This window comes from Trichoderma gamsii (assembly GCF_001481775.2).
Source record: "Trichoderma gamsii strain T6085 chromosome Unknown Scaffold_24.2, whole genome shotgun sequence".
NCBI classification, from domain to species: Eukaryota; Fungi; Ascomycota; class Sordariomycetes; order Hypocreales; family Hypocreaceae; genus Trichoderma; species Trichoderma gamsii.
In genome coordinates, this window is record NW_020171361.1 from 362,132 (window position 1) to 388,260 (window position 26,129).

General features: G+C 47.7%; 1 protein-coding gene across 1 annotated transcript in view; it reads left to right on the forward strand.

The window, feature by feature from the left end:
- Nucleotides 1–26,129, forward strand: part of TGAM01_v206934 (hypothetical protein) — a gene marked incomplete at both ends in the record, with an annotated part of 38,085 nt that overhangs the window by 8,442 nt on the left and 3,514 nt on the right. Inside the window, 2 exons of the mRNA XM_024549981.1 lie at nucleotides 31–14,128; nucleotides 14,198–26,107. Of these exons, the coding sequence (XP_024405290.1) occupies nucleotides 31–14,128; nucleotides 14,198–26,107 (26,008 nt within the window). The remainder of the gene's footprint in view (nucleotides 1–30; nucleotides 14,129–14,197; nucleotides 26,108–26,129) is intronic.

Here is a 26,129-nt window from a genome sequence, read left to right on the forward strand (position 1 = left end):
CGGCAAAAATGCTCACTTTCGAATAGCCAGAAACTTGAAGACATTTTGCCTTGTACACCGCTACAAGAGGGGCTCATGGCACTCGCTGTAAAACAGCCGGGATCTTACATCGCCAAGCGTGTATACAGGCTAGTAGAGGCTATTGATATTGACCACTTCATGGCGTCTTGGGAGCACACTGTCCAGTTGTGTAGCAACTTGAGAACGAGGATTATAATGAACGATAGAACATCCCTGCAAGCCGTTGTTGCTAATGATATGAGTTGGGATGAAACAGGTGATTTGTCGTTGTTGTCCTATTTGGAGAACGAGTTCGAAATGGAATACGGATCGCGCTTGTCACGCTACGCCATTGCCAGCGATTCAAACGGGTCAAAGTATTTCGTCTGGACAGCACATCACGCCGTAATCGATGGGTGGACAATACAGATCAACCTTGACACGCTTCAGCAGGTTTATAACAGAAAGCCTGCGCCGACGTTGCAGCCTTACGCCAATTTTATCAATTACATCAGACAACTCGACCAACAAGCTGCCGCAAACTATTGGCTTTCTGAACTAGAAGGTACTCAACGACCTGCATTTCCACCTGCTAGTTCGCCTTTCCAACCCATAGCGGCAGAAGCCAGCGCAACGCGCGTTCTGAATACACGGATTGTGTTTCCATCCCTCGACAAATCGTCCATCACAAAACCCTCAGTCCTGAGAGCGGCGTGGGCAATTGTTCTCGGTCGATATAGCGATACTGACGACGTGTGCTTTGGAGTGACTACTTCAGGTCGGCAGGCACCTGTTCAAGGCTTGTCGGAGATGACTGGCCCAGCAATATGTACACTGCCTGTTAGAATTCGCCTGGATCAATCAAAACGCGTTTCAACATTCCTCCAAGAGATCCAAGCGCAAGCAACGGAAATGATTGCACACGAGCAATTTGGGCTGCAAAATGTCTCCAAGCTTAGTGCAAGCGCCAAAGACTCTTGTGATTTCAATAGCCTGCTTGTCATACAACCAAACGAGATCAAGAACCTGGAAAATGACATTCTTACACCAATTGATATTAATGGCCTGGGCGCGGAAAAGATGTTGGGCAACTATTTCAGCTATCCATTCGTCGTGGAGTGTAGTTTGCTGGAAAACCACGTTGACCTTATGCTCGTGTATAAGTCAGACATACTTACTGAGCGCCAACTTCAAGGTTTGTGTTCTCATTTTGAGCATGTCGTGTCACAGTTGCTTGACGAACATGACAATCTTCTCGGCCATATCTCTCTAATAAGCGATTGGGACGTAAACTTTGCTCGATCTGCTAATTGCGATGAGCCTGTTGCAATCAACCAATGCATCCACCACCTTATTGAACAGCGTGCACAAATGCATCCCAGCTCCATTGCCATTGATGCTTGGGATGGCCAATTCACATATTCTGAAATGGACGATGCTGCTAATAGATTGGCCAATCATCTCGTGAGAAATATGGGAGTACAAGTGGGAGATCTTGTTCTTGTATGCTTTGACAAGTCTTCGTCATTCATCATCGCAACCTTAGCCATCAACAAAAGCGGCGCAGCTTGGGTGCCGCTTGATCCATCACACCCGGCGGCGCGCCATGAATCAATTGCCAGTCAGACAGGAGCACGTATAGCACTCTGTTCGCCTACTAATAGCTCGAAATGCCTCAACCTAGTGTCAAACGTCCTTGAAATAAGACCTCAACTCAACACTGAGCTTGCATTGAATCAGTCCAACGAGACCAAGCTAGCTGTGTCTGTTTCCCCTCGAGATTTAGCATACATAATTTTTACCTCTGGATCGACTGGCACACCGAAGGGTGTGGCTATTCAGCATGATTCTCTTTGCAGCAGCCAAACTGCCTTTTGCAACCGACTCGGCATGGATGTCAACATCAGAACGCTTCAATTTGCTTCCTACGTGTTTGACGCTTCAGTTGCTGAGATTGTGGCCACTCTTTTAGCCGGCGGTTGCGTGTGTGTCCCTTCATGGGCCATGCAAATGACCTCACTTGCAACCTATATACGAGAGGCCAAAGTAACATTCTCTTTCTTAACCCCTTCGTTTGCCCGAACAATTAGTCCTGAAGATGTGCCATGTCTCGAAACTCTTATTCTTGGCGGAGAGGCAATTGGCAGAGACGTATTTGAGAAATGGTTTGGAAAATTGCGGCTCTTTAGCGCCTGGGGACCTACTGAAACCACTGTGATTGCTACGCTTCACGAATGGGAATCTGCCAACGAGTCCCATCTTACGATCGGCAGACCTATAACGGCCTACTGCTGCTGGATTGTGGACCCCAAGGATCCCCAGAAGTTAGCCCCTACAGGTACCCTTGGCGAGATCGTTGTCCAGGGACCAGCCTTGATGCGAGAGTACCTATTGGACCAAGAGAAAACGGCTTCTGCTATAGTGACCTCACTGCCGGCATGGGTACCTAATCGCAATACATGGGGCCGATTCTATAAAACGGGCGACTTGGCAGTGTATAACTCTGATGGCACCATTAGGTATTCTTCCCGAAAAGATAACCAGGTAAAGATCAGAGGCCTGCGCATAGAGTTAGGCGACATTGAGCATCACATAAGTAATAACTTGAATGATGTTTCTCAAGTTGCTGTCGATGTGTCGAAGCGCGATGCCGCGACTGTCTTGGTGGCCTTTATATGCTTCAGCGATGATACTCTTCCAGTTGGCTCGATAGATGATGAGACCGCGCAGAATATTCTGCTGGAGCCAACGCCGCGTCTAACAGCCAGCATCAACACCCTAGTCGGACGTTTGAATGTTGTACTGCCGACCTATATGGTGCCAACGCTTTTCATCCCCTGTAAAGCAATGCCGCTGGTTACGTCTTCTAAGTTGGACAGAAAGATGCTGGTCCAACTTGCTGCGTCTCTCGACCAACAACAGTTCGAAATGTATTCTTTAGCCCATGGAGTCAAGGTTTCACCAGCGACTGATATGGAGCGCCGTTTACGGGAAATTTGGGCCGAAATACTGAACATGGCCCCTCAGTCAATCGGTCGCGATGATAGCTTTTTAAAGATTGGCGGCGACTCAATTGCGGCTATCCGTCTTATCGCTGCTGCTAGAAGTCGCGGAATTGAACTCGTCATCGGTGACATTTTTAGTGATCCTCGTTTGCTCGCCATAGCTAGCAAGGCTCGGCATGTTGAAGTATCGTCGGAAGAGACAAGCTCGATCAAGCCATTTGAACTACTTAGCGAGCATGAGCGAAACCACATCTTGACTGATGAGATGAGAACCAATCTTGATTTATCTGAAAAGATGGGGATATATGATGCTTATCCGTGTAGCCGCCTACAAGAAGGCCTCTTGGCTTTGGCTGTAAAGCACCCGGGTAGCTACATCACGAGCTTTCAGTATCGTCTATCGGAGCATGTTGATATTGATAAGTTCCGAAACGCATGGCAGAAGACTGTTCAACTATGTGGTATTCTCAGAACTAGAATTGTCCGTCTAGCTGACTCTTCTATTCAAGTGCTCGTTACTGGCGATAAGTGGGATGATACGACTGACATGACTCTGGTGTCTTATTTACAATCCATCCGAAAGACCCACGTTGATTACGGATCCCAGCTCTGTCGGTATGCGTTGATACAAGAAAAGAAAAACGAGACGCACTTTGTCTTAACAATGCATCACGCAATATTTGATGGGTGGTCGATGAAAATATTCTTTAATACTCTGCGCAAAGCGTTTAATGGGCTAGAGACGCCATCTCTCGCACCTTATTCTCGCTTCATTCAATACACCATGAATATTGACCATGAATCTGCTTCCAAGTACTGGACTGAACAGCTTTGCAAGGCAGAGAAAGCTTCGTTCCCACCAACTCGTTCAGGCATGACCAATCGATCAGAAAACTCCAGGAGCGTTCGCACCTTTGTGACAGATATTGAGCTTCCTGATATTAGCGCATCTGGCATCACAAGAGCGACGATCCTTCGTGCTACGTGGGCTCTCCTCCTCGCACGATACTGCGATACCGATGATGTATGCTTTGGTACAACTATATCTGGTAGACAAGCTCCATTACCCGGGATAATGGATATGGCTGGGCCAGCTATAGCAACCGTCCCTCTCCGCATTCGACTCGACCGTCAAAAGTCGGTTCTTACGTTCCTCCAGAATGTTCAAGAACAAGGCCTCGCCATGGTGGAATTTGAACAATTTGGTATCCAGGAAATACGTAAACTGAGCTCCGATGCGTTTGACGCCTGCGACTTCTCTAGTTTGTTCGTTATTCAACCCAAAGAGGCTTTAGAGTCCGCCGGCGGCTTTGAAGGTGAAGATCCAATCCTCGTCTCCACCGATCAGGCGCTAGAAACAGGCGAATACACGCATCAGAATTATTTCAGTTATCCACTCGTCGTTCAGGGCCATTTAAACAATGAATCTGCGCAACTCGTTTTTATTTATGACTCTGGGATTCTCCACGAAAAGCGAATTGTAGCATTAGCACAACAATTCCAACACATTGCGAAAGAGCTGGCTGTGGGAATAGAGTCGAATCTTGGCGCCATCACAGTTGCGTCTTCCTGGGACCTTCGACAGTCTGAAATATTCAACTCAGAGATACCAGAAGCCGTCGATAGCTGTTTCCATACTTTAGTGGAGATGCAAGCCGCCCGTACTCCTAATGCCACGGCTCTCTGTGCCTGGGATGGCAGCTTTACTTACGCCGAGTTGGATCATGCGGCTAATCGGTTGGCGCATCACTTAATGGCCAAGCACACAGTCAAGCTTGACGAGATTATTCATGTGTGCTTCGATAAATCGATTTGGTTCTTTGTTTCTATTCTAGCGGTCAACAAAGCTGGAGCTGCATGGGCTCCTCTTGATCCGTCTCATCCTCCAGAGAGACTTCGCCAGATCATTAGGCAAACAAAAGCTGTGGCTGCATTGACGTCGGAGTCACACGCAGCGTTGTGTAGCAGCTTTTTGCCGCTAGTAATCCAAGTAACGGCACCCCTGGACGAAGAACTATCTCGGGATGGCTCAAACAAACAGAGCCCCCCTGCTTCTAACGTATTACCTTCCAATATAGCTTATGTCCTATTTACTAGTGGAAGCACTGGCATGCCGAAGGGTCTTGTTATGGAGCATCGAGCCGTTTGTAGCAGTCAAATGGCTATTATAAAAAGGTTGAACCTTCATTCTGGCGTTCGAATGCTACAGTTTGCTGCATTTGTATTCGATCTTTCTATTGGAGAGATAGTGGCGCCACTTATATCAGGTGCCTGCGTCTGCGTGCCGTCAGAGAAAGCTCGCTTGAACGACATTGCCGGGTTTATTCGTGAAACAAATGTCAACTGGGCTTATATGACTCCCTCATTTGCAAGAGTGTTAACACCTGAACAAGTGCCAGGTCTCGAGCTGCTCCTCCTTTGCGGCGAAATCACCACCCGCGACGTCTTTGATGTGTGGATTGGCAAAGTGAGATTCATCAGTGGCTGGGGCCCGGCTGAAACTTGCGTCTTCAGCTCACTGCACGAATGGAAGTCTGCTACCGAGTCACCGTTGACTGTAGGCAAGCCAGTCGGGGCATTTTGCTGGATTGTCGATCCCAACTGCCCAGACCAGGTAGCTCCAATTGGGACTGTAGGTGAGGTTATGATACAAGGCCCAACGCTACTCCGTGGATACCTTGGGGACGCTGAACGCACCAGCTCGTCTGTGATAACCTCGCTTCCCCAGTGGGCACTGCAAAAGACCCCACAGTGGAAACGATTTTATAAATCGGGCGACTTAGCCATGTATAATCACGACGGCACAATCGAATTCTGTAGCCGAAGAGATACGCAAGTCAAAATCCGTGGCTTGCGGGTGGAACTCAGCGAAGTTGAGTATCGGATCCGTGAGAGACTGGAAGGCGTTTCTCAAGTGGCTGTAGACATGCTCGCAACTGATAGAGGCTCTACATTAGTCTCTTATATTTGCTTTAGTGATGAAACTCGAACCTTGCCGGCGGCATCAGACGGCGACATAGATGAGCTATTTACGCCACCAACAGCTGAAATACAGTCCCTGCTCGCAGCCATGTTAGGGCAGCTAAAGGCGTTGTTGCCTAGATACATGATACCCTCTGTATTTCTCGTTTGCAAATACATGCCCTCTATAACTTCTACGAAACTGGATAGAAAGACGCTTCGCAAGATGGCATCTCTGCTCAGCCATGACCAACTATCGTCTTTCTCTTCACTTGATAACAAAAAGAGGGCTCCAGAAACAGAAATGGAACGTCGATTCCAATCAATTTGGGCATCACTCCTGAATATTTCTTCTGACTCTATTGGAAGAGATGACCACTTCTTGCAGATTGGCGGTGATTCTATCTCAGCTATACGTCTAGTATCTAATTCACGAACCGAGGGCATCGAAATATGCGTGAAAGATGTTTTTGATGATTCCAGACTTCTCGCAGTTGCCTCAAAAGCCACTTTGCACAACGGGAATAGTCAGACAGAAGAACCCATATTGCCGTTCACGCTTATGCCCGAGACTATCCGAGAATCGGCCCAGCAAACGGCCGCAGGGCTATGCCACGTTCCCGTTAGTGATGTTGTGGATGCGTTCCCATGTACATCTCTGCAAGAAGGCTTGATGGCTCTGTCTGTCAAGCAGCGTGGCTCTTATGTGGCCAAGTATGTTTACAGACTACCCAGCCACATTGATGTTGCACGATTTAGAGAAGCCTGGAGTAAGACAGTAGAGTTGTGCGGAGCGTTGCGCACAAGAATTGTACTCCTAAATGATTTATCAACTCAGGTAGTTGTCAAACACGCAGCCAGGTGGGAGGAAACGAGAAAAGAATCCCTCTCCTCCCTTGTGCATTCAGACCGAGGCCTTGGAATGAGCTACGGCACTCCTCTCTGTTGGTACGCATTGCTCTGTGAAGCAGAGACTAATTACTTTATTTGGTCCGCGCATCATGTTATTTATGATGGTTGGACGATGCAGATCATTTTGGACACCCTTGAGACAGTCTATCGACAAGTGGAAGTTCCCCGTTTGCAGCCGTACAATGCATTTGTTCAATACTGCCTTTCACTTGACCATGATGCTGCGGCCAATTTTTGGCGCACTGAGTTGCGTGGCTCCAAAAGAGCTGCGTTTCCACCTCTTAATGACTTTTTAACCAGAAAGAGTAGCCAGTCAACTCGAGTACATCGAAGAACAATTGCTTTAAGTAACATGAGAAAGTCATCAATCACTAAAGCGTCTGCTTTACGTGCTGCTTGGGCAATAATCCTCTCTCGGTATTGCAATGCCGAAGATTTCGCTTTTGGAGCAACCGTATCTGGCCGCCAGGCACCTGTGCCCGGCCTAGAAGCAATGGCGGGACTGGCCATTGCGACTGTCCCAATTCGTATTCGCCTTGATAAACAGATGAAAGCCTCGGATTTTCTTGTCAGTGTTCAAAACCAGGCTACGGCCATGATACCATTTGAACAAGTGGGAATACAAAATATTGCGAATGTGAGCCCTGATGCAAAAGACGCTTGCAACTTTTCAAGCTTACTCGTGATTCAACCCCAAGAGTTCTCTACCAAGGACTCCACTGATGCCATACTCCTTTCTGGAGAAGCCGAAAGTTCGCTGACCGAGGACTCAATGCAAACTTACTTCAATTATCCTCTTGTCCTCATTTGCGCAATTACTGACAATAGCGTTCAACTACGCTTCTTTTACGACGACAATATACTGGAAGAGCAAGAAATTATAGCAATGTCTTATCAGATCGAGAATGTTACTCAGCAACTAAACAAGGATATTTGCTTAGATTCAATCTCCCTTGTCGGAGACTGGGACATCAAACATGCCATTGACTCTCAGAAGATGATGCCATCTACTCAATCTTGCATTCACTGGTTGATTCAAGATTCAGCTCGCAAATACGGCAATCATAATGCCATAAGCTCATGGGATGGCGACCTTTCGTACACCGAACTTCACTCTAAGGCGTCTCGACTAGCCAACAAGCTCTCGCAACTTGGGATAGGGCCTGAGACTTTGGTGCCCATATGTTTTCCAAAGTCAACTTTTGCCGTCCTGACCATGGTTGCCATAGGAATAGCAGGCGGTGCATTTGTTCCTCTTGATCCAAAAGCGCCTCATGATCGTCTCAGTAGCATCATCGACGATGTAAAAGCAACAATTATCCTCACAAGCCCCTGCTGCGAAGAACATGTCCAAGCATTTGGCCTCTCTACTCTTGTAATTGACAAAAGGTTTATAGATGCTTTGCCTGACACTGTTAGCTCTGTGCAATCTCGTGCAAGCCCTAACAACGCGGCAGTTGTCCTTTTCACGAGTGGAAGCACAGGCAGGCCGAAAGGCATGGTTATCCAGCACGATGCAATTTGTTCATCCTCAAATGCGTATGGACGTGACCTTCGAATTGGTCCCGGCAGCCGAGTCTTTCAGTTTTCGGCCTACACATTCGACGTTGGTATCTTAGATACTCTAGTCACCTTAATACGAGGTGGCTGCGTTTGCATTCCTTCAGACCATGATCGCATAAACGACCTCGCCGGCGCTATCAGGAGGTCGCAAGCGAATTGGATTTTCCTTACACCTACCGTCGCCGATCTTTTAAATCCTGCGGACGTGCCGACGCTTCGCGTGGTCTGCCTTGGGGGAGAGGCTATTGGCCAAAAGACCGCAGAACGGTGGAATGAGTTTGCTGAAGTTCACGGTCTCTATGGGCCGGCTGAAGCCTCAATATGTGCTTGGAATCCGACGATAGGTAGGCTGGGTAAATCAACAAACCTTGGCAAGCCTCTTTCAAGCGTCTTTTGGGTTGTCGAGCCGGATAACATCAACCGACTTGTTCCTGTTGGATGCGTCGGCGAATTGCTTATCCAAGGCCCAATGCTGGCACGGGGATACATCAATGCTTCCAGAACCCAAGCAGCCAATTGGATTGAGGGCTTGAACACGAGCTGGCTTCCTCACGATTTCCCCAAAAGAGCTTATCTAACGGGTGATTTGGTGCGCCGAAACGGCGATGGATCATTTGACTATATCTGTCGCAAAGACACGCAAGTCAAGATACATGGCCAACGCGTGGAGCTGGGCGAAATTGAGTCTCGGATCCACAAGGCCCTTCCATCAAATATGACCGCAACGGTGGATTTGGTTGAAGTAAGAGATGGTGGCAAACGACAAGATTGCCTGCTAGCTTTCTTGTGGTATATGAACCGCACTGCATCAGACGGCCAATCTTCCTTGAAGTTGATTGACAGTATATCTGAAAAGCAGCAAGCGTTGATGTCTGATTTACAAGCAAGCTTGGTTACAACTCTGCCCATATATATGATTCCTTCATCATTTATTATTTTACGCTATAAGCCAGAGTACACAACGTCCGGTAAGGTTGATCGTCGTGCTATCAAAGAGTTTGGGCAAAATCTGTCAAAGGATGACCGGTTACGGTTTGCCCCAGGCAACGAAGAAAGGGTAGCTCCAGCCACCCATATGGAGCTCAAACTTCAGGAATTATGGGCCGAGGTACTCTGTGTTGATGCGGAACGCATCGGCAGAAACGATAACTTCCTACGTATAGGAGGAAACTCAATTGGTGCTATTCGACTTGCTGCTGCCGCACAGAAGCATGGCATCGATTTGAACGTGGCCACCGTATTCCGCAGTCCTCGGCTACAAGACATGGCCAACGCTGTTGCAGTAAGCCCAGAAGCTACTATCAATAGTATAAAGCCCTTTAGTATGTTGTCTAGTCGCCAGCAAGAAGGCGTTTTTGAAGCGATACGTGGCGAATATTCGATACCAGATGCTGTTGTTGATGATGCATTCCCTTGCACTAGTCTCCAAGAGGGCCTCATGGTCTTAGCTGTCAAATTTTCTGGATCATATACGGCGAGACTAATCTACAGAGTTCCTGATCATGTCGACGTGGATCTATTTAAAGCCGCTTGGAAAGAAACAGCCAAAATTTGTAGCATTCTGAGGACTCGGATTTTATATGTAAACAAATCGGCAATCCAAATTGTTTTGCGAGACGAATTCAATTGGACAACCATTCAAGACAAGAATCTGAATCAGGTTCTTCAAGAACAGAAACCTCTCGAAATAGGCTACGGATCAAGCCTTTCCTCATATACACTTATTCAACAAGAAGATGGACGCCGTTACTTCGCGTGGGAAATTCACCATGCTATCTATGACGGTGTATCAAATCAAAATATCTTAAACGTCCTGCGGAAAGTTTATTCTGGAGCACAGTCGCCTTCCGTTCCTCCTTTTGCCAGATTCATACGCTATATTAGATCTCTAGATGCACTCGACGCTGAACGATACTGGAAAATGCAGCTACAGAACTCCCACCCAGCAACATTCCCGTCTGCCAAACACGACATTAAAGCGTCGACGGGCAAAACCAAGACTATTAACAAAATGGTCAATTTGCCCAGCGCGAAAGGCTCAAACATAACAGCGGCAACGCTGATACGAGCAGCGTGGGCTCTGATTCTAGCTCGCTACTGCAATACCGATGATATATGCTTTGGAACAACTATTTCTGGACGCCAGGCAGCTGTAGCCGATATAATGGATATTGCAGGCCCAACAATCTCCACACTTCCAATCCGGATTATTATTGAGCGAAATCAACCTGTGTCTTCTTTTCTCCATGCCGTTCAAGAACAAGCATTAGAAATGATTCCTTATGAGCAGTTTGGCCTATCAAACATTGCTAAACTTAGCGAAGATATAAGAGAAGCTTGCCAGTTTTCTAGTCTTCTCACAGTTCAGCCAATGCAGCCTGGTGCGGACGAACCAGGCCATGATATCATAGTCGCTACGGATAAAGAAGTAGATGAATTGGCTGGCCCCATGCAAGACTTTTTCAGCTACCCTCTTCTTGTTCAAGCGCGTCTTTACGATAATGCCATTGAGTTGGTCATCATTTTCAAGTCTGGTGTAGTGGTCGATTCACAGGCGGAGGCCATGATTCATCAGCTCAGCCATGTTATTTGCCAGCTTGCTTCGTCAAGTGATACGCTGTTAGATGATCTTTCACTATCATCTGAGTGGGATCTCAAACAGGCAATTGAGTTTAATAAATGTGAACCCGAGATTTTCGGTTCTTGTATTCACCATCTTGTTGAAACCCAGGCCTTAACACATCCAGATGCTCTCGCCATATCGGGGTATGATGGAGATTACTCGTACAGCCAACTTGAACGAGCTGCAAACCGTTTAGCTCATCTCCTTGTTGATAAATTTAGCGTTGGTCTGGGTGATATTGTTCACATTTGTTTCGAAAAGACAACTTGGTTTGTTGTGGCAATACTCGCCGTCAACAAGACCGGAGCAGCATGGTCGCCTTTGGATCCAAGCCATCCATCCAGGAGGTATTCACAGGTTATCTCACAAACTGCGGCATCGCTAATCTTGACGTCCCCGACTACCACTTCGAAATGTGCACCCCTCGTCCAGTATATCCTCGAAGTATCCTCAGACCTGGACAAACGTCTAGCTGCAGAAGGCATAAGTGATGAACAGCTCGCAGTTCCCGTATCAACAACGGATATTGCGTACATAATGTTCACATCCGGAACTACGGGTATGGCAAAAGGTGTTGCAATTGAGCATCGGTCACTGTGCACGTCGCAGATGGCTCTTGCTCGCCGAGTTGGCTTCACGAATAACGTGCGAATGCTACAGTTTGCCGCATTCATTTTCGACATGTCGATATCTGAGATATATATGCCCCTTCTTTGTGGTGGCTGCGTATGCATGCCGTCTTGGGATGAGCAAATGAACGATATAAGCAGTTACATGTCTAATGCCCACATAACGGCGGCAATTGTCACTCCAACTGTTGCACGCAGTTTGAAACCGGAAAAGCTACCCAGCCTTGAAATACTTGTCTTAGGAGGAGAGGCTGCGGCTTCGGATATTATTCAGACCTGGTTTGGAAAGCTACGACTCTACAATGGTTGGGGCCCAACCGAAAGCTGTGCAGCTGCATCAGTTCACGAGCTGGAGAGTTTGAATGACTCGCCAATGACAATTGGAAGGCCCATTGCGGGCCGCTGGTGGCTTGTAAATCCAAATGATTCACAACAGCTTACTCCTATAGGATGTATTGGCGAGATTGCCCTCCAAGGACCAACACTTCTGAGAGAATATTTGGCTAATCCGTCCAAAACTCGAGATGTCCTCGTGACTTCGCTTCCGGATTGGGCGCCTCGCCGCGAGCTGGAATGTTGGAGCCGATTTTATAGGACTGGCGACTTGGGCTTTTACAATCCCAATGGCACTATAGAATTTTGCGGTCGAAAGGACTCTCAAGTCAAGCTTCGTGGCCTTCGCATAGAGCTTCACGAGATTGAGTATCAAATATCTACACATCTGCCCGGAGCCCGCCAGATTGCGGTAGATGTTATTAATAGACAACAGACATCACACCTTGTAGCGTATTGTTGTTTCAACAATGACACTCTGCCATCGCATCTGGCTGTCAACTATGACAACGAAGACCTCTTCCTTCCTTTATCAGATCGCCTGATACCCCAGTTCCATGACCTTATAATAGCACTCGCTGATGTTCTTCCTTCTTACATGGTCCCAAAAATCTTTATTCCCTGCGGTTATATGCCACTTGGAGCAACGGCTAAATTGGATCGGAAGCTGCTTATAGCTACCACCACGTTACTTTCACAGGAGCAGCTTGACGAATACTCGCTAGTCAACAACATAAAACGAGCTCCGGTAACAAGCACCGAGGAGATGCTGCAACAGCTGTGGGCCGACATTCTAAAGATTCCCGCTGAATCGATTGGAAGAGACGACAGCTTCTTCCAAATTGGAGGCGACTCGATGGCCGTCATACGACTTGTCTCTGCTGCTCGAGAGGTTGGTTTGGGTCTCAGTGCAAGGGAAATATTTAGTGACGCTCGACTTCATCATGTGGCTTCCAAGGCTCAAAGCCTGACCAAAGAGGACTATAATGTCAAGCTCATCGAACCGTTTAGCATGTTGACCCAGTCTCATATGGAAGCGCTCTTCACAGATGGTTCGAATCCCACGACAACAGTTTTTGATAAGGCCCAGGTGGAAGATGCTTACCCCTGTTCGAAATTCCAAGAAGGCCTCATGGCTCTAGCCGCCAAAAATCCATCTTCGTACGTTGCTAGACTTCATTACCGCATTTCCAAAAATGCACCGTTGGGGGATTTCAAGGCTGCGTGGGAGAAGATTGTTGAGATGTTCCCTAATTTGAGAAGTCGAATTGTGCATAAAGACGGTTCTTCAATTCAGCTTATTCTCAAAGACGACCTGGAATGGGATTCGACAGAACAGATATCCCTAGATGACTATATAAAGAGCTTGCAGCATGTCAAGATGGGGTACGGATCACGGTTATGCCGCTACGGATTGATTGAACATGGAGACGGTTTGCATTTCATATGGACAATCCATCATGCGGTGTTTGATGGGTGGACCATGAATTTGATCCTCAAGGCTTTAAATGACGTCTATGAAGGCAACCATGAGGTTCAGCTGCAGCCATTTTCACGATTCATTCAATACACTCTGGATCTCGATCACCAGTCTGCAAGCGATTATTGGTCTAAACAGCTTCAAGATGCAAAAAGGGCGATTTATCCAAACCGATTGAGTTCTGTGTATCAAAAGGTTGGCACGAATAATACAGGATACATCGAACTGGAGATGAATATACCCAAACCCTTTGCCAACATTACAAAAGCTACAATGCTGCGCGCTGCCTGGGCTGTTTTACTCTCATACTACTGTGATACTTCTGATGTATGCTTTGGCACAACAGTTTCGGGTCGCCAGGCCCCCGTGGTTGGAATAACGAAGATTCCGGGCCCAGCTGTTGCGACTGTTCCTGTCCGCGTTCATCTTGAGCCGAGTCAAAGCGTGCTCTGTTTCCTCACAAACACTCAAGCGCAATCGTCCGAAATGATTGCATACGAACAGTTTGGCCTGCATAATATCATAAAATTGAACGATGAGGCAAGAGATGCTTGTGACTTCTCTAGCCTGCTTGTGATTCAGCCCAGGCATATTGTATCACATGGCAACGAAACGGATCAGGGTCTTCTTATACCACAATCTCATAACGCCGTGGAGGAAGCGCTAGAGAGCTATTTCACTTATCCATTAGTAATCCAGGCTCATTTACATGAAGATGGCGACAAGCTTGTTTTCATCTACAACAAGCTTTCGATAATTGAGCAAGAACTCGTTGCGCTTTCATATCAGCTGAAGCATATTGTTACTCAGCTTGCCTCACAACCAGACGTATTGCTAAAAGATTTGACAATGACCTCGGACTGGGACCTGGAGCAAGCTCTTAAATATAACGCTGAGGTGCCAACAATTATAGACGCTTGTGTACATGAGCTCGTTGAGATTCAAGCCCGTCGCAATCCATCAGCACACGCAATTTGCTCATGGGATCAAAACCTCACATATGGCCGACTTAATGAGTCGGCAAATTGTCTTGCCCACCATCTTGTTAAGACATACAAGGTTAGACCGGGAGGCTTCGTCCACGTGTGTTTTGAAAAATCGGCATGGCACTTTGTGTCTATTCTTGCCATTAATAAGGCTGGGGCTGCATGGGTTCCTTTAGATCCGTCTCACCCAGAAAAGAGGCTGCGACAAGTGATAAGCCAGACGTCTTCTACGCTAATCTTAACATCGGCACAAAATATCGATCTATGCTCGAAGCTCGCTGAAGTCGTTCTCCAGGTTGATGCCGCACTCGATGAGTGGTTAGCCGGGGAAGAAGACGGCGACAAGGGCCCAACAGTAGCTGTTACTTCGAATCATGCAGCGTACGTGCTTTTTACGTCTGGAAGCACAGGGCGGCCGAAGGGCCTGGTCATGGAACACGGTGCTGTCTGCACAAGCCAGACTGCTATTGCCAGCAGGCTGAATCTAAGTCCCGAGGTTAGGATTCTACAATTTGCAGCCTTTGTGTTTGATCTCTCTATAGGCGAGATTATTGGACCACTAATCTCAGGCGCTTGTGTTTGCGTTCCGTCAGATCACACGAGATTAAATAACCTTGAGGACTTTATATACGAAATGAAAATCAGCTGGGCATATCTAACTCCGTCATTTGTGCGAACGCTTGATCCTAGCAATATGCCTGATCTAAGGCTATTATTATTAGCCGGTGAAGCAGTTCCTAGAGATGTGCTTAGCACTTGGTTTGGTAAAGTTCGTCTAATTAATGGATGGGGTCCTGCTGAGACCTGTTGTTTCAGCACTCTCCATGAATGGTCTTCTGTTGATGAATCACCCCTTGTCATTGGCCGACCTGTTGGGGGCTTCTGTTGGATTGTCAGCCCTGAAAACCATCAACGCCTGGTTCCAACTGGCACTTTGGGGGAAATTGTCATCCAAGGCCCTACCATTCTTCGCGAATATTTGGCAGACCTTAGCCGTACAAATATGGCAACTACATGCTCGCTTCCTACATGGGCGCCTCATCCTGATGTAAAGCATTGGAATAGGTTCTACAAATCTGGTGATCTTGGGTACTATAACACCGATGGCACAATAGTTTTTAACGGCCGCAAAGACAGCCAAATCAAGATTCGGGGATTGAGGGTTGAACTAGAGGAAGTTGAACATTACATACGCACGACTTTAGAGGGAGCACGTCAAGTCGCTGTGGATGCATACGAAACGGACGGCGCTCGTAACCTCGTTGCATATGTCTGCTTTAATACGGATATGAGAAGCCTATCAGACGAAAGCAAAGTCAACTCAAATGGCTTATTTGCGGCAATGACAGATGAACTACGCATGCTTTTGACGATTATGCTGGGCGAGCTCAAGGTCTCATTACCACATTATATGATTCCTACATTATTCATTCCTTGCAACTTTATGCCCTCAATCACGTCAACCAAGTTGGATAGGAACATGATTCGTCGCTTGATGGCTTCTATGAGTAATGAGCAAAAAGCTACATACTCTCTCCAAAACGGTCCAAAGCGTATGCCTGAAACTGACATAGAGATCCAGCTGCAGGAGCTTTGGGCAGACCTCTTAAACATCCCAGTTGAGTCTGTTGGACGAGACGACAATTTTCTGCAGATTGGTGGAGATTCTGTCTTGGCCATTCAGCTGGCATCTCGCGCCCGCAAAATGGGCATCTACTTTGAAGTCAAAGACTTGTTCGACGACCCAAGACTGCTAGCAATCTCGTCAAAAGCCACCAAGACTGCGTACGAAGCCGAGACACAAGTGGTACCATTCAGTCTGCTTTCCAACAACCTTAAAGACGCAGTCTTTAGCGATGCTGTCCGCAAGCAGTGCTGCCTTTCTGATGAACAGGTCATCGAAGATGCCTATCCCTCGACGTCCATTCAACAGGGCCTAATCGCATTATCAGCGAAGAAGCTAGGTAGCTACGTCGCGAAATACGTATTCCGGATACCTGAACGGATAGACATCTCTCGACTCAGGGCTGCCTGGGATCGCACGGCTGATCTATGCGCCAATCTGCGCTCTCGAATTGTAATCGTAGATGGTGTATCACTACAGCTAGTTATCCAAGGCGGCAGTCAATGGAGATTATCTGAAAGTCGTCGAACACTGGCCTCCATTCTCGATCCATCTGAGAAGTCCAAGATGACTTATGGGTTGCCTCTCTCATCGGCAACGATAGTACACGAAGACGACACCGCATATTTCATTTGGGAGGCACATCATTCAATTTACGACGGTTGGACATTGCAGATAATAGTTAACACGCTGCATTCGGCCTATCATAATCAGCATACAGCACCAGTCCAGCCTTATTCCTCGTTCGTCAGCTACTATCTTCAACTGGATACTGAAAAGGCAGCTGAATTTTGGACGCAAGAGCTAGCTAGGGCTAAACGAGCTGAATTCCCTTCCGCAAAACGGGACAGCTTGCCAGGTATAACTGAAGTCTATCACTCCCGCATTACGCTTCCCGAGTCGTTTCGCATCTCTGTTACCAAAGCCACAGTGGTACGCGCAGCTTGGGCCGTTGTGCTGGCGCGGTACTGCGACACCGACGATGTCGTTTTTGGTACCACTGTGTCAGGACGACAGGCCCCGGTCCCAGGCGTTGAATCGATCGCCGGCCCCCTGATTGCAACCGTTCCATCCCGCATTCGACTAGATAACCAGATTCCTATTGCCAGATTTTTGAACAATGTCCAGTCTCGAGCCTCGTCCACCGTGCCCTATGAGCAATTCGGAGTCCAAAACATCAGCAAGCTAAGTCAAGACGCTAAAGATGCCTGCGATTTCTCAAGCCTCCTTGTCATCCAACCGCCGACTCGGAACTTTACGGAAGAAGGTGAAAAGGCCATTCTATTGCAGTCTGAAACTGAACAAGAAGAGACAGAGAGGTCCATGAGAAGCTATTTCAACTACCCCTTGGTAAACATCAGTAGCGTTGGCGAAACCGAAGTCTATCAACGTCTATTCTACGACTCGGCTGTTCTTACCGAGCTTCAAATGGAAACCCTATCACGCCAAATCGAGCACGTAGTGCAACAACTTCTCAACAGAAACGGCCTGCTGGGAGAGATTTCTCTTCTCAGCTCCTGGGATATTGAGCAAGCTGTCAACGCGTCTCAATTATGTTCTGCTACAGAATCGTGCACTCACTGGCTGATTCAAGATCAGATCAACTCACATCCCGACGAGATTGCTATTTCTTCTTGGGATGGAAATCTTACTTATTCGCAAGTTGGCACATACGCAGCACGTTTAGCGGCGAAGTTACAAGAACTTGGTGTTGGGCCTGAATCACTGGTTCCTATATGCTTTTCGAAAAGTTGTTGGGCCGTGATATCTATGGTAGCTGTCCAAATGGCTGGAGGTGCCTTTGTTCCCCTCGATCCCAATGCACCAGAAGCTAGAATTCAGGGCATCCTTGGCGATACAGGCGCTGCTTTGGTGATCGCCAGCCCGTGCCATCAAACAAAGCTAGAGTCATTGGGGATACAAGTACTTACCGTAGATGAGGCAGCTGTTACGACATTACCAGACGTTGCGGATATCCAAACCGAGGTGCGCCCTCATAACGCGAGTGTCATTCTCTTCACTTCCGGCAGCACAGGGAAGCCTAAGGGGATGGTCATCCAACATAACAGTATATGCTCCTCCAGCAGTGCTTACGGAGCTAGTCTTGGTATTGGCCCTGGCACGCGAGTGTTTCAATACTCAGCATATACGTTTGACGTTGGTGTCTTGGATTGCCTTGTATCACTCATAAGAGGCGCTTGTATATGCATTCCTTCCGACCATGACCGTCTAAGTAATCTTGCCGGTGCCATTAATGCATCTAAAGCAAACTGGATTTTCCTTACTCCAACTGTTGCCAACCTTCTTCAGCCCACCGATCTTCCCACCTTGAAAACAGTCTGTCTTGGTGGCGAAGCTATTAGTAAATATTGTGCTGATAGATGGGTTAACAATGTTAGCTTACATGGTCTCTATGGCCCAGCTGAAGCGTCCATATGTGCTTGGAACTCTGTGCTGGGAAGATCAGGAAGCTCGACGAACCTCGGCCATCCTCTTGCAAGTGCTTTCTGGGTTGTCGAAGTCAACAATCCGCGGACTCTCGTCCCGATCGGGTGTGTTGGTGAGCTTCTTATCGAAAGTCCAATGCTCGCCCGCGGATACTTGAACGTGAGCGCCGAAGTTGCGGCGAATTGGATGGATGCAGTTGACTGGCTTCCCGGTCGTAACCAGCCAAAGAGGGTTTATCGGACGGGTGACTTGGTGCGCCGAAATTCTGACGGAACTTTCAGTTCTATGGGCCGCAAAGATTCGCAGGTCAAAATCCACGGCCAGAGGGTTGAGCTTGGTGAAATTGAAGCCCGGGTTCAAGAGTTCTTGCCGCCTACGATGGGTGGTATTATTGATGTTTTAAAAGACGAAAAGGCCTCGAGTACTTTACTAGCCTTCATTTGGTGCTCTCAAGGGACATCCAGCTCGCCGGCCTCCCTTGTGGATGAAGTATCTGACGAAGCACAGGCCATTATTACGCACCTGGATACGTCTTTGCGCGAGGTTTTACCTTCTTACATGATTCCTTCGTCTTATCTATTATATGATGGTGTGCCAGAACAAACTGCAACAGGCAAAATTAATCGCAAGTCCCTCATCAGCAGCGCTCTCTATCTCACTTTGCAGGATCGCCTACGCTTTACTCCCAATGAAAGCTTACACGTGCTACCAACTCTACCAATGGAATTGAAATTACGCGATCTTTGGGCTCAAATTCTTCACATTAGTCCTGCTCATATAGGCAAAGCTGATAGCTTCTTGCGCCTTGGTGGTGACTCCATATCTGCCATTCAACTATCATCATTAGCCCAAAGCCACAGCTTGAACCTTACTGTTGCCGTCATTTTCCAGAATCCTCGATTAGAACAAATGGCAAACGCCATTACGGAAGACGCCTCTGTCATCTTGGAAGACATGCAACCGTTTAGCATGCTTTCAGCCGATGATGTCACGGCAGTCGTCTCTGAAGCTTGGCATCAGTGCTCATTGCCAAAAGTTACAGTGATTGAGGATGCGTATCCCTGCACGAAACTACAAGAGGGCCTCATGGCGCTGTCTGTGAAGCAGCCTGGCTCTTATATTGCCAAGTATTTATATCGACTTCCCGCTCACGTCAATGTGCCTCGCTTTAAAGCAGCATGGAAACAAACGATGAAGCTTTGCTCCAGTCTACGCACTCGCATCATTCATACATCAGAAGGGTCAAGCATACAAGTTGTCTGGAGTCATGAGCTGGACTGGAGTTCACTGCAATATGATAACCTCCAGTCTGTTCTGAGCCACGCTCGTGAGATTCAGATGACTTACGGCTCTTCGCTCTGTGAAGTTGCCTTTGTGGAAGATGAGCAGCGAAATGCTTACTTCTTCTGGGCACTACATCACACAGTATTTGATGGTCTGTCCATGCAAATTGTCCTCAAAACTTTGCATAAGATATACTTGGCAGAGGACATTCCCAAAATAGCTCCTTATTCGCGTTTCATCCATTACGTTCTGCAAATGGACGTGGAAGAGGCTTCTTCATATTGGAATTCTCAGTTGCAAGATGCTGAGCCGTCACTGTTTCCATCTTCGCGCAGTGTATCTGATAGACCTGGGGCCACGCACTTTCTGGAAAGATCTATCGGTTTCATCAATACTGAGAAGCTCAGTGTTACTGTAGCGACCGTTGTTCGATCTGCCTGGGCGATCGTCCTGGGTCGATACTGTGACTCCCATGATGTATGTTTCGGTACAACTATCTCAGGGCGCCAAGCCTCCGTTCCAGGCATACTTGAGATTGTCGGGCCTCTAATTGCAACTGTCCCGGTTCGAGTCAAGCTAGACGGCAAGCAGCCTGTATCAGACTTCTTACAAAGTGTCCAAGAGGCTGCTATCGAAATGATTCCATATGAGCAATTTGGCCTCCAATGCATTATGAAATTAGGGGAAAACGCTTATAAGGCGTGTCAATTTTCCAGCTTATTGGTCGTTCAACCAATGAGGCACGTTTCATCTGCTGAGGATACAAGAAATTTGCTCGTTGGTGCCGGCGAGACAGAGGGTCTGTCTAACTCTTTGGCAAACTACTTCAGCTATCCTCTCGTCGTGCAAGCCCATATCTATGAAGACGACTTGAGAATTGCAATAGCCTACGATTCCGAGGTCCTAACTGAACGAAAGGTACAAGCATTGTCCAGTCACCTCAGCCATGTTATCCACCAGCTCACATCTGGAGATGATTTGAGCCTTCAGTCTATTCCTATCTCATCCGCTTTTGATCTTGAACTTGCGACTACATACAACAGTGATGTACCCAATCTTATTGACTCATGTATCCACCAGCTGATCGAGAAACAAGCCAAGATTACGCCAAATGCCTGGGCTATACATGCTTGGGATGGCGATCTTACTTATATGCAGCTCGATCAAGCAGCCAATCGTCTCGCTCATCATCTCATTCACAAGTATAACATTCAAGTTAATGAGCTCATACATGTGTGCTTTGAGAAATCGAAATGGCATTTTGTATCTATCCTAGCCATCAACAAGGCTGGCGCCGCGTGGGTGCCTCTTGATTCGTCACATCCAATTCAGCGCCTTGAAAAAATCGTTAGTCAAACAAGAGCAAGGCTTGCTCTTTGCTCACCAGCAAACAGTGAGATTTGCGTTAGTCTCGTCGACTCAATAGTTCAAGTTACACCCGAGTTTGACGAGGAGCTACTACAGCTCGAAGATAGCCAGCATGGACCAATCACCAGCGTCTCTCCAGACTGTACGATTTACGTCCTATTCACCTCTGGCAGCACAGGTACTCCCAAAGGCCTAGTTATGCGGCATAGATCTGTTTGCACAAGCCAACAAGCAATCGCCAAGAGGCTTGGTCTGACAGCAGAAGTCCGAATGCTCCAGTTCGCCGCATTTGTGTTCGATCTCTCCATTGGCGAAATCATCGCTCCTCTTATTGCAGGTGCCTGTGTGTGTGTTCCATCGGAATATAGCCGTATTAATGAGATTGAAAAGTTTATCCAAGACTCTCGTGTTACATGGGCCTTTTTGACGCCATCATTCGCCCGGACTTTGAGCCCAGATAACATCCAGGGGCTTGAGCTTTTATTACTGGCAGGAGAAGCAGTTCCCCGCGATGTATTGACTGCTTGGTTTGGGAGACTTCGTCTCGTCAACGGCTGGGGTCCTGCAGAGACTTGTGTGTTCAGTTCGCTGCATGAGTGGAGGTCTATTGATGAGTCGCCTCTTACAGTTGGATGCCCAGTTGGTGCATTCTGTTGGGTTGTGGATCCGGAAGATCATAATCGTCTTGCACCAATTGGAACAACTGGCGAGATCGTCATCCAAGGACCTACTCTACTCCAAGAGTACTTAGCTGACACAGATCGTACGAATACTGCCGTTGTACAAGCTCCTGGATGGATGCCCCTTCCAGATAAGACACACTGGAGCAAGTGCTATAAATCGGGCGATCTCGGATATTTCAATCTCGATGGAACCATCGAGTTTTCAGCCCGCAAGGACACGCAGATCAAAATCCATGGTCTTCGTATCGAAGCCACTGAAGTTGAATTTCACATCCAGCAGCTTTTGGCTGATGCCCGCCAGGTGGCTGTCGACGTATTCAAGAACCATAATAGTTCTCAACTTGTTGCCTACTTCTGCGCCAATGGCGAAACAAAGTCACTAAGCAGCCGGTCAAACATGTCAGAAAAGCTGTTTTTATCATCTGATGAGGCCTTGCAAGATCGATTGGGGGCGTTAGTCGGAGAGCTCAGTGCTCTCTTGCCCCGATACATGATTCCCACAATGTTCATTCCCTGTAAATATATGCCTTTTGGTACTTCTACTAAGCTGGATAGGAAGCTGCTGCATGAACACTTATCTTCGCTAAATCAGGATCAGCGAGCTGCCTACTCACTATCAAGCAGAATAAGACGCCAACCGGAAACTGAGATGGAAAAGCGACTGCAGACAATCTGGGCAGAAATACTAAATGTGCCAATGAACTCAATTAGCAAGGATGATACTTTCTTCCAGCTTGGAGGTGATTCGATTACGGCCATGTACCTAGTTTCAACAGCCAAAGAAGACGGAATTGCATTCACCGTCAAGGACGTCTTTGATGACCCTAGATTATCAGCCGTGGCTTCAAAAGCTACCTTGATTCAGGACGACAATATAGACGCTACAGAATCCACTCCGGATGCTTTCAGTCTATTATCCGATTCACGTTTAAGGTCGGTTTTGGGAAAGAAGATACGCCAAGAGTGCGGCCTTCAGGAAGGACAAACGATTCAAGACGCCTATCCATGTTCCCCCCTCCAAGAGGGTCTCATAGCTCTCGCTGCGAAGCAGCCTGGCTCCTATGTTGCCACATATGTCCACCGGATGTCCAAATCCACAGATATTTCGAGATTTAAAAATGCGTGGGACACTGTTGTGGAGGTCTGTGGTAATCTTCGAACTCGCATCGTGCTATTGGACGGTGTTACGACCCAGATTGTTCTTAACAATGACAGTCAATGGCAATCTGCCGAGAACGAAAATCTCGACTCGATGGGTAAATCGCCACGTAACTCGAAAATGGGCTACGGGACGCCTCTATGTTGGTACGCCATTGTGTCTGAGAAAGGCGAAAACTACTTTTTATGGTGTGCACATCACTCCATCTATGATGGATGGACAATGAAAGTTATGTTTTCAGTCCTCTATCGGGCATACTCAGGCACTTGCATTCCAGACATACGCCCTTACTCGTCCTTCATAAAATATGCGCAGGAGATTGATGGGGACGCTGCTGTCTCTTTCTGGAAGACAGAACTTTCGGGGGCAGTGCGAGCTTCATTCCCACCTCGTCCATCCGGCCCCCATGAAGCTAAAAGCCAGTGTTATCGCTCATCCGTTTCTTTTACGAGTTCTGCCAAGACATCTATCACTCAAGCGACAATCCTTCGAGCAGCATGGGCTATTGTTCTCGCAAGGTATTGCGATAGCAATGAAGCCGTCTTTGGAGTAACAGTCTCAGGTCGTCAGGCGCCAATTCCAGGAGCGGACATGATATCTGGAGCCATGATAGCCACGGCCCCGCTGAGAGTGCGCCTAGATAAACGAGCATCGATATCAGAATTCCTACACTATGTCCAAAAATTGAGTGGAAACATGATTCCATATGAGCAATATGGGCTCCAGAAAATATCCAAAATCAGTACATACACCAAAGAGGTCTGTGACTTCTCAAGTCTCCTTGTTGTACAACCGCCAGCAGTCTTCGCTACAGATGATACAGGCGATGCCCTCTTTACTCTTGATGAATCTGCAAACGACTTCACGTTGGATTCTATGGACGGCTACTTCAACTATCCTTTGGCAATCATTGCCAGCTTATCTCCGGATCAGTTTAGTTTGAACATTTTCTACCACTCTACAATATTGACTAAAGGTCAAGTCCAGGCTTTGGTTTCTCATCTGGATCAAGTCATCCAAACGCTTTTCGCTATAGAGTCATCAAAGGATCCTCTAGGCTCAGTCTCCCTCCTCAGCCCCTGGGAGTTTCAACACGCAATTGAGTCAACTCGACTGAGCCCCTCTAATGAGACGTGCGTACACTGGCTCATTCAAGAGCAAATACTTTCAAGGCCAGACGATATAGCCATCGCGTCCTCAGATGGAGAGCTTACTTACTCCCAAGTAGGGATTTTGGCCTCGCGTCTAGCGATAAAACTGCAAGACCGCGGCGTTGGTCCCGAAGTCTTTGTCCTCTTATGTTTGCCCAAATCTGTTTCAGCCGTGATTTCCATGGTTTCCGTGTTGATGGCCGGTGGAGCCTTCATTGCTCTTGATCCATCTGCTCCGGCCACTCGTTTACGAGGCATTGTCGACGACACTCAAGCTAGCATTGCCATAGTTAGCCCAACATGCGCCAACGCACTCGACGGTCTCGGAGTTGAAGTCTTACTCATTGATGAGACTGCACTTTCCGAATTACCTGATCCAACCCACGCGATAGCATCATCAACAGTCAAGCCCCAGAATGCATGTGTGGTCCTGTTTACGTCTGGTTCTACAGGCAGGCCGAAAGGCATGGTCATCCAGCACAATAACATTTGCTCGTCCAGCGACGCATACGGCGCTGACCTTGGCATTGGACCTGGCACACGAGTGTTCCAGTTTTCAGCCTACACTTTCGACGTTGGAATCTTAGACTGCCTTGTCTCGCTTATGCGTGGCGCCTGTCTCTGTATACCTTCAGATCATGTCAGAGTGAACGACTTACCAGGCGCTATACGGTCTACAAAGGCTGACTGGGTATTCTTGACGCCCACAGTTGCTGACCTGCTCTCCCCTGCGGAAGTCCCTAGCTTAAAGGTTCTTTGCCTAGGTGGTGAAGCTATTAGCCAGAAGTGCGCAGACCGCTGGGTAAATCATGTCGAGCTGCATGGCCTTTATGGACCGGCTGAAGCGTCCATTTGCGCATGGAATCCCACTGTCGGTCGCTCTGGTCGATCAACAAACCTAGGTAGACCATTGTCCAGCGCCTTTTGGGTCGTTGAACCGAGCAACTATAGGCAGCTTGTGCCTGTGGGGTGTGTTGGAGAGTTACTAATTGAGGGCCCTATGCTTGCCCGAGGATATCTGAATGTTAGCGACGACGTCGCGGCCAACTGGATGGAAGACGTTGACTGGCTTCCCGGAGATAAGAAACGATTATATTGCACAGGCGACTTGGTTCGGCGTAACGCTGATGGGACATTTGAATTCATGGGCAGGAAGGATACACAAGTCAAGTTGCATGGCCAGCGCCTCGAGCTTGGTGAGATCGAATCCCGGATTCAGGGATTCCTTCCTCATAATATGGCGACGATTGTTGATGTTGCTAAAGCAGATGACGGCAGTTCCAATGATGTTCTTCTTGCTTTTCTCTGGTATACTGAAGGCGAGGCTACTCTGTCACAGAGTTTCCGCCTTCTAGAAAGCGCATCTGAGCAACAAAAAGAACTTATTTCGCGTTTGAACTCGTCAATAGCCACATGTCTGCCCACTTACATGATTCCTTCGTCCTATCTCATTTTTGAAGGAAAACCAGAGCTGATGGCATCTGGTAAAATAGACCGTCGCTCTTTGGTCAATTATGGCCGCGGCATCTCCATTAAAGATCGCCTACGCTTTGCGCCTGACGTCTGCGACAATGAGTCGCCGACAACCCAGACAGAGCTACAGCTACGGGATCTTTGGGCCGAGGTTCTTGAAATGGATGATCCAACAGCCATTGGGAAGCACGACAGCTTTTTACAGCTTGGTGGTGATTCTATCAGTGCAATCCACCTCGTCTCCTTGGCCCGACGCCACGACATTAATCTTTCAGTGGCGCTAATCTTCAGCAATCCTCGCCTTTCTTCTATGGCAGAATCCATCCAACTTAGCTCCTCAGTGCGAAAAGACGAGTCAGTTGCGCGATTCAGTCTCATTCCGATCGATGATAGTTCCGATGCCCAGCAGGCGGTCATGGCACAATGTAAACTCTCAGACCCAGCGGA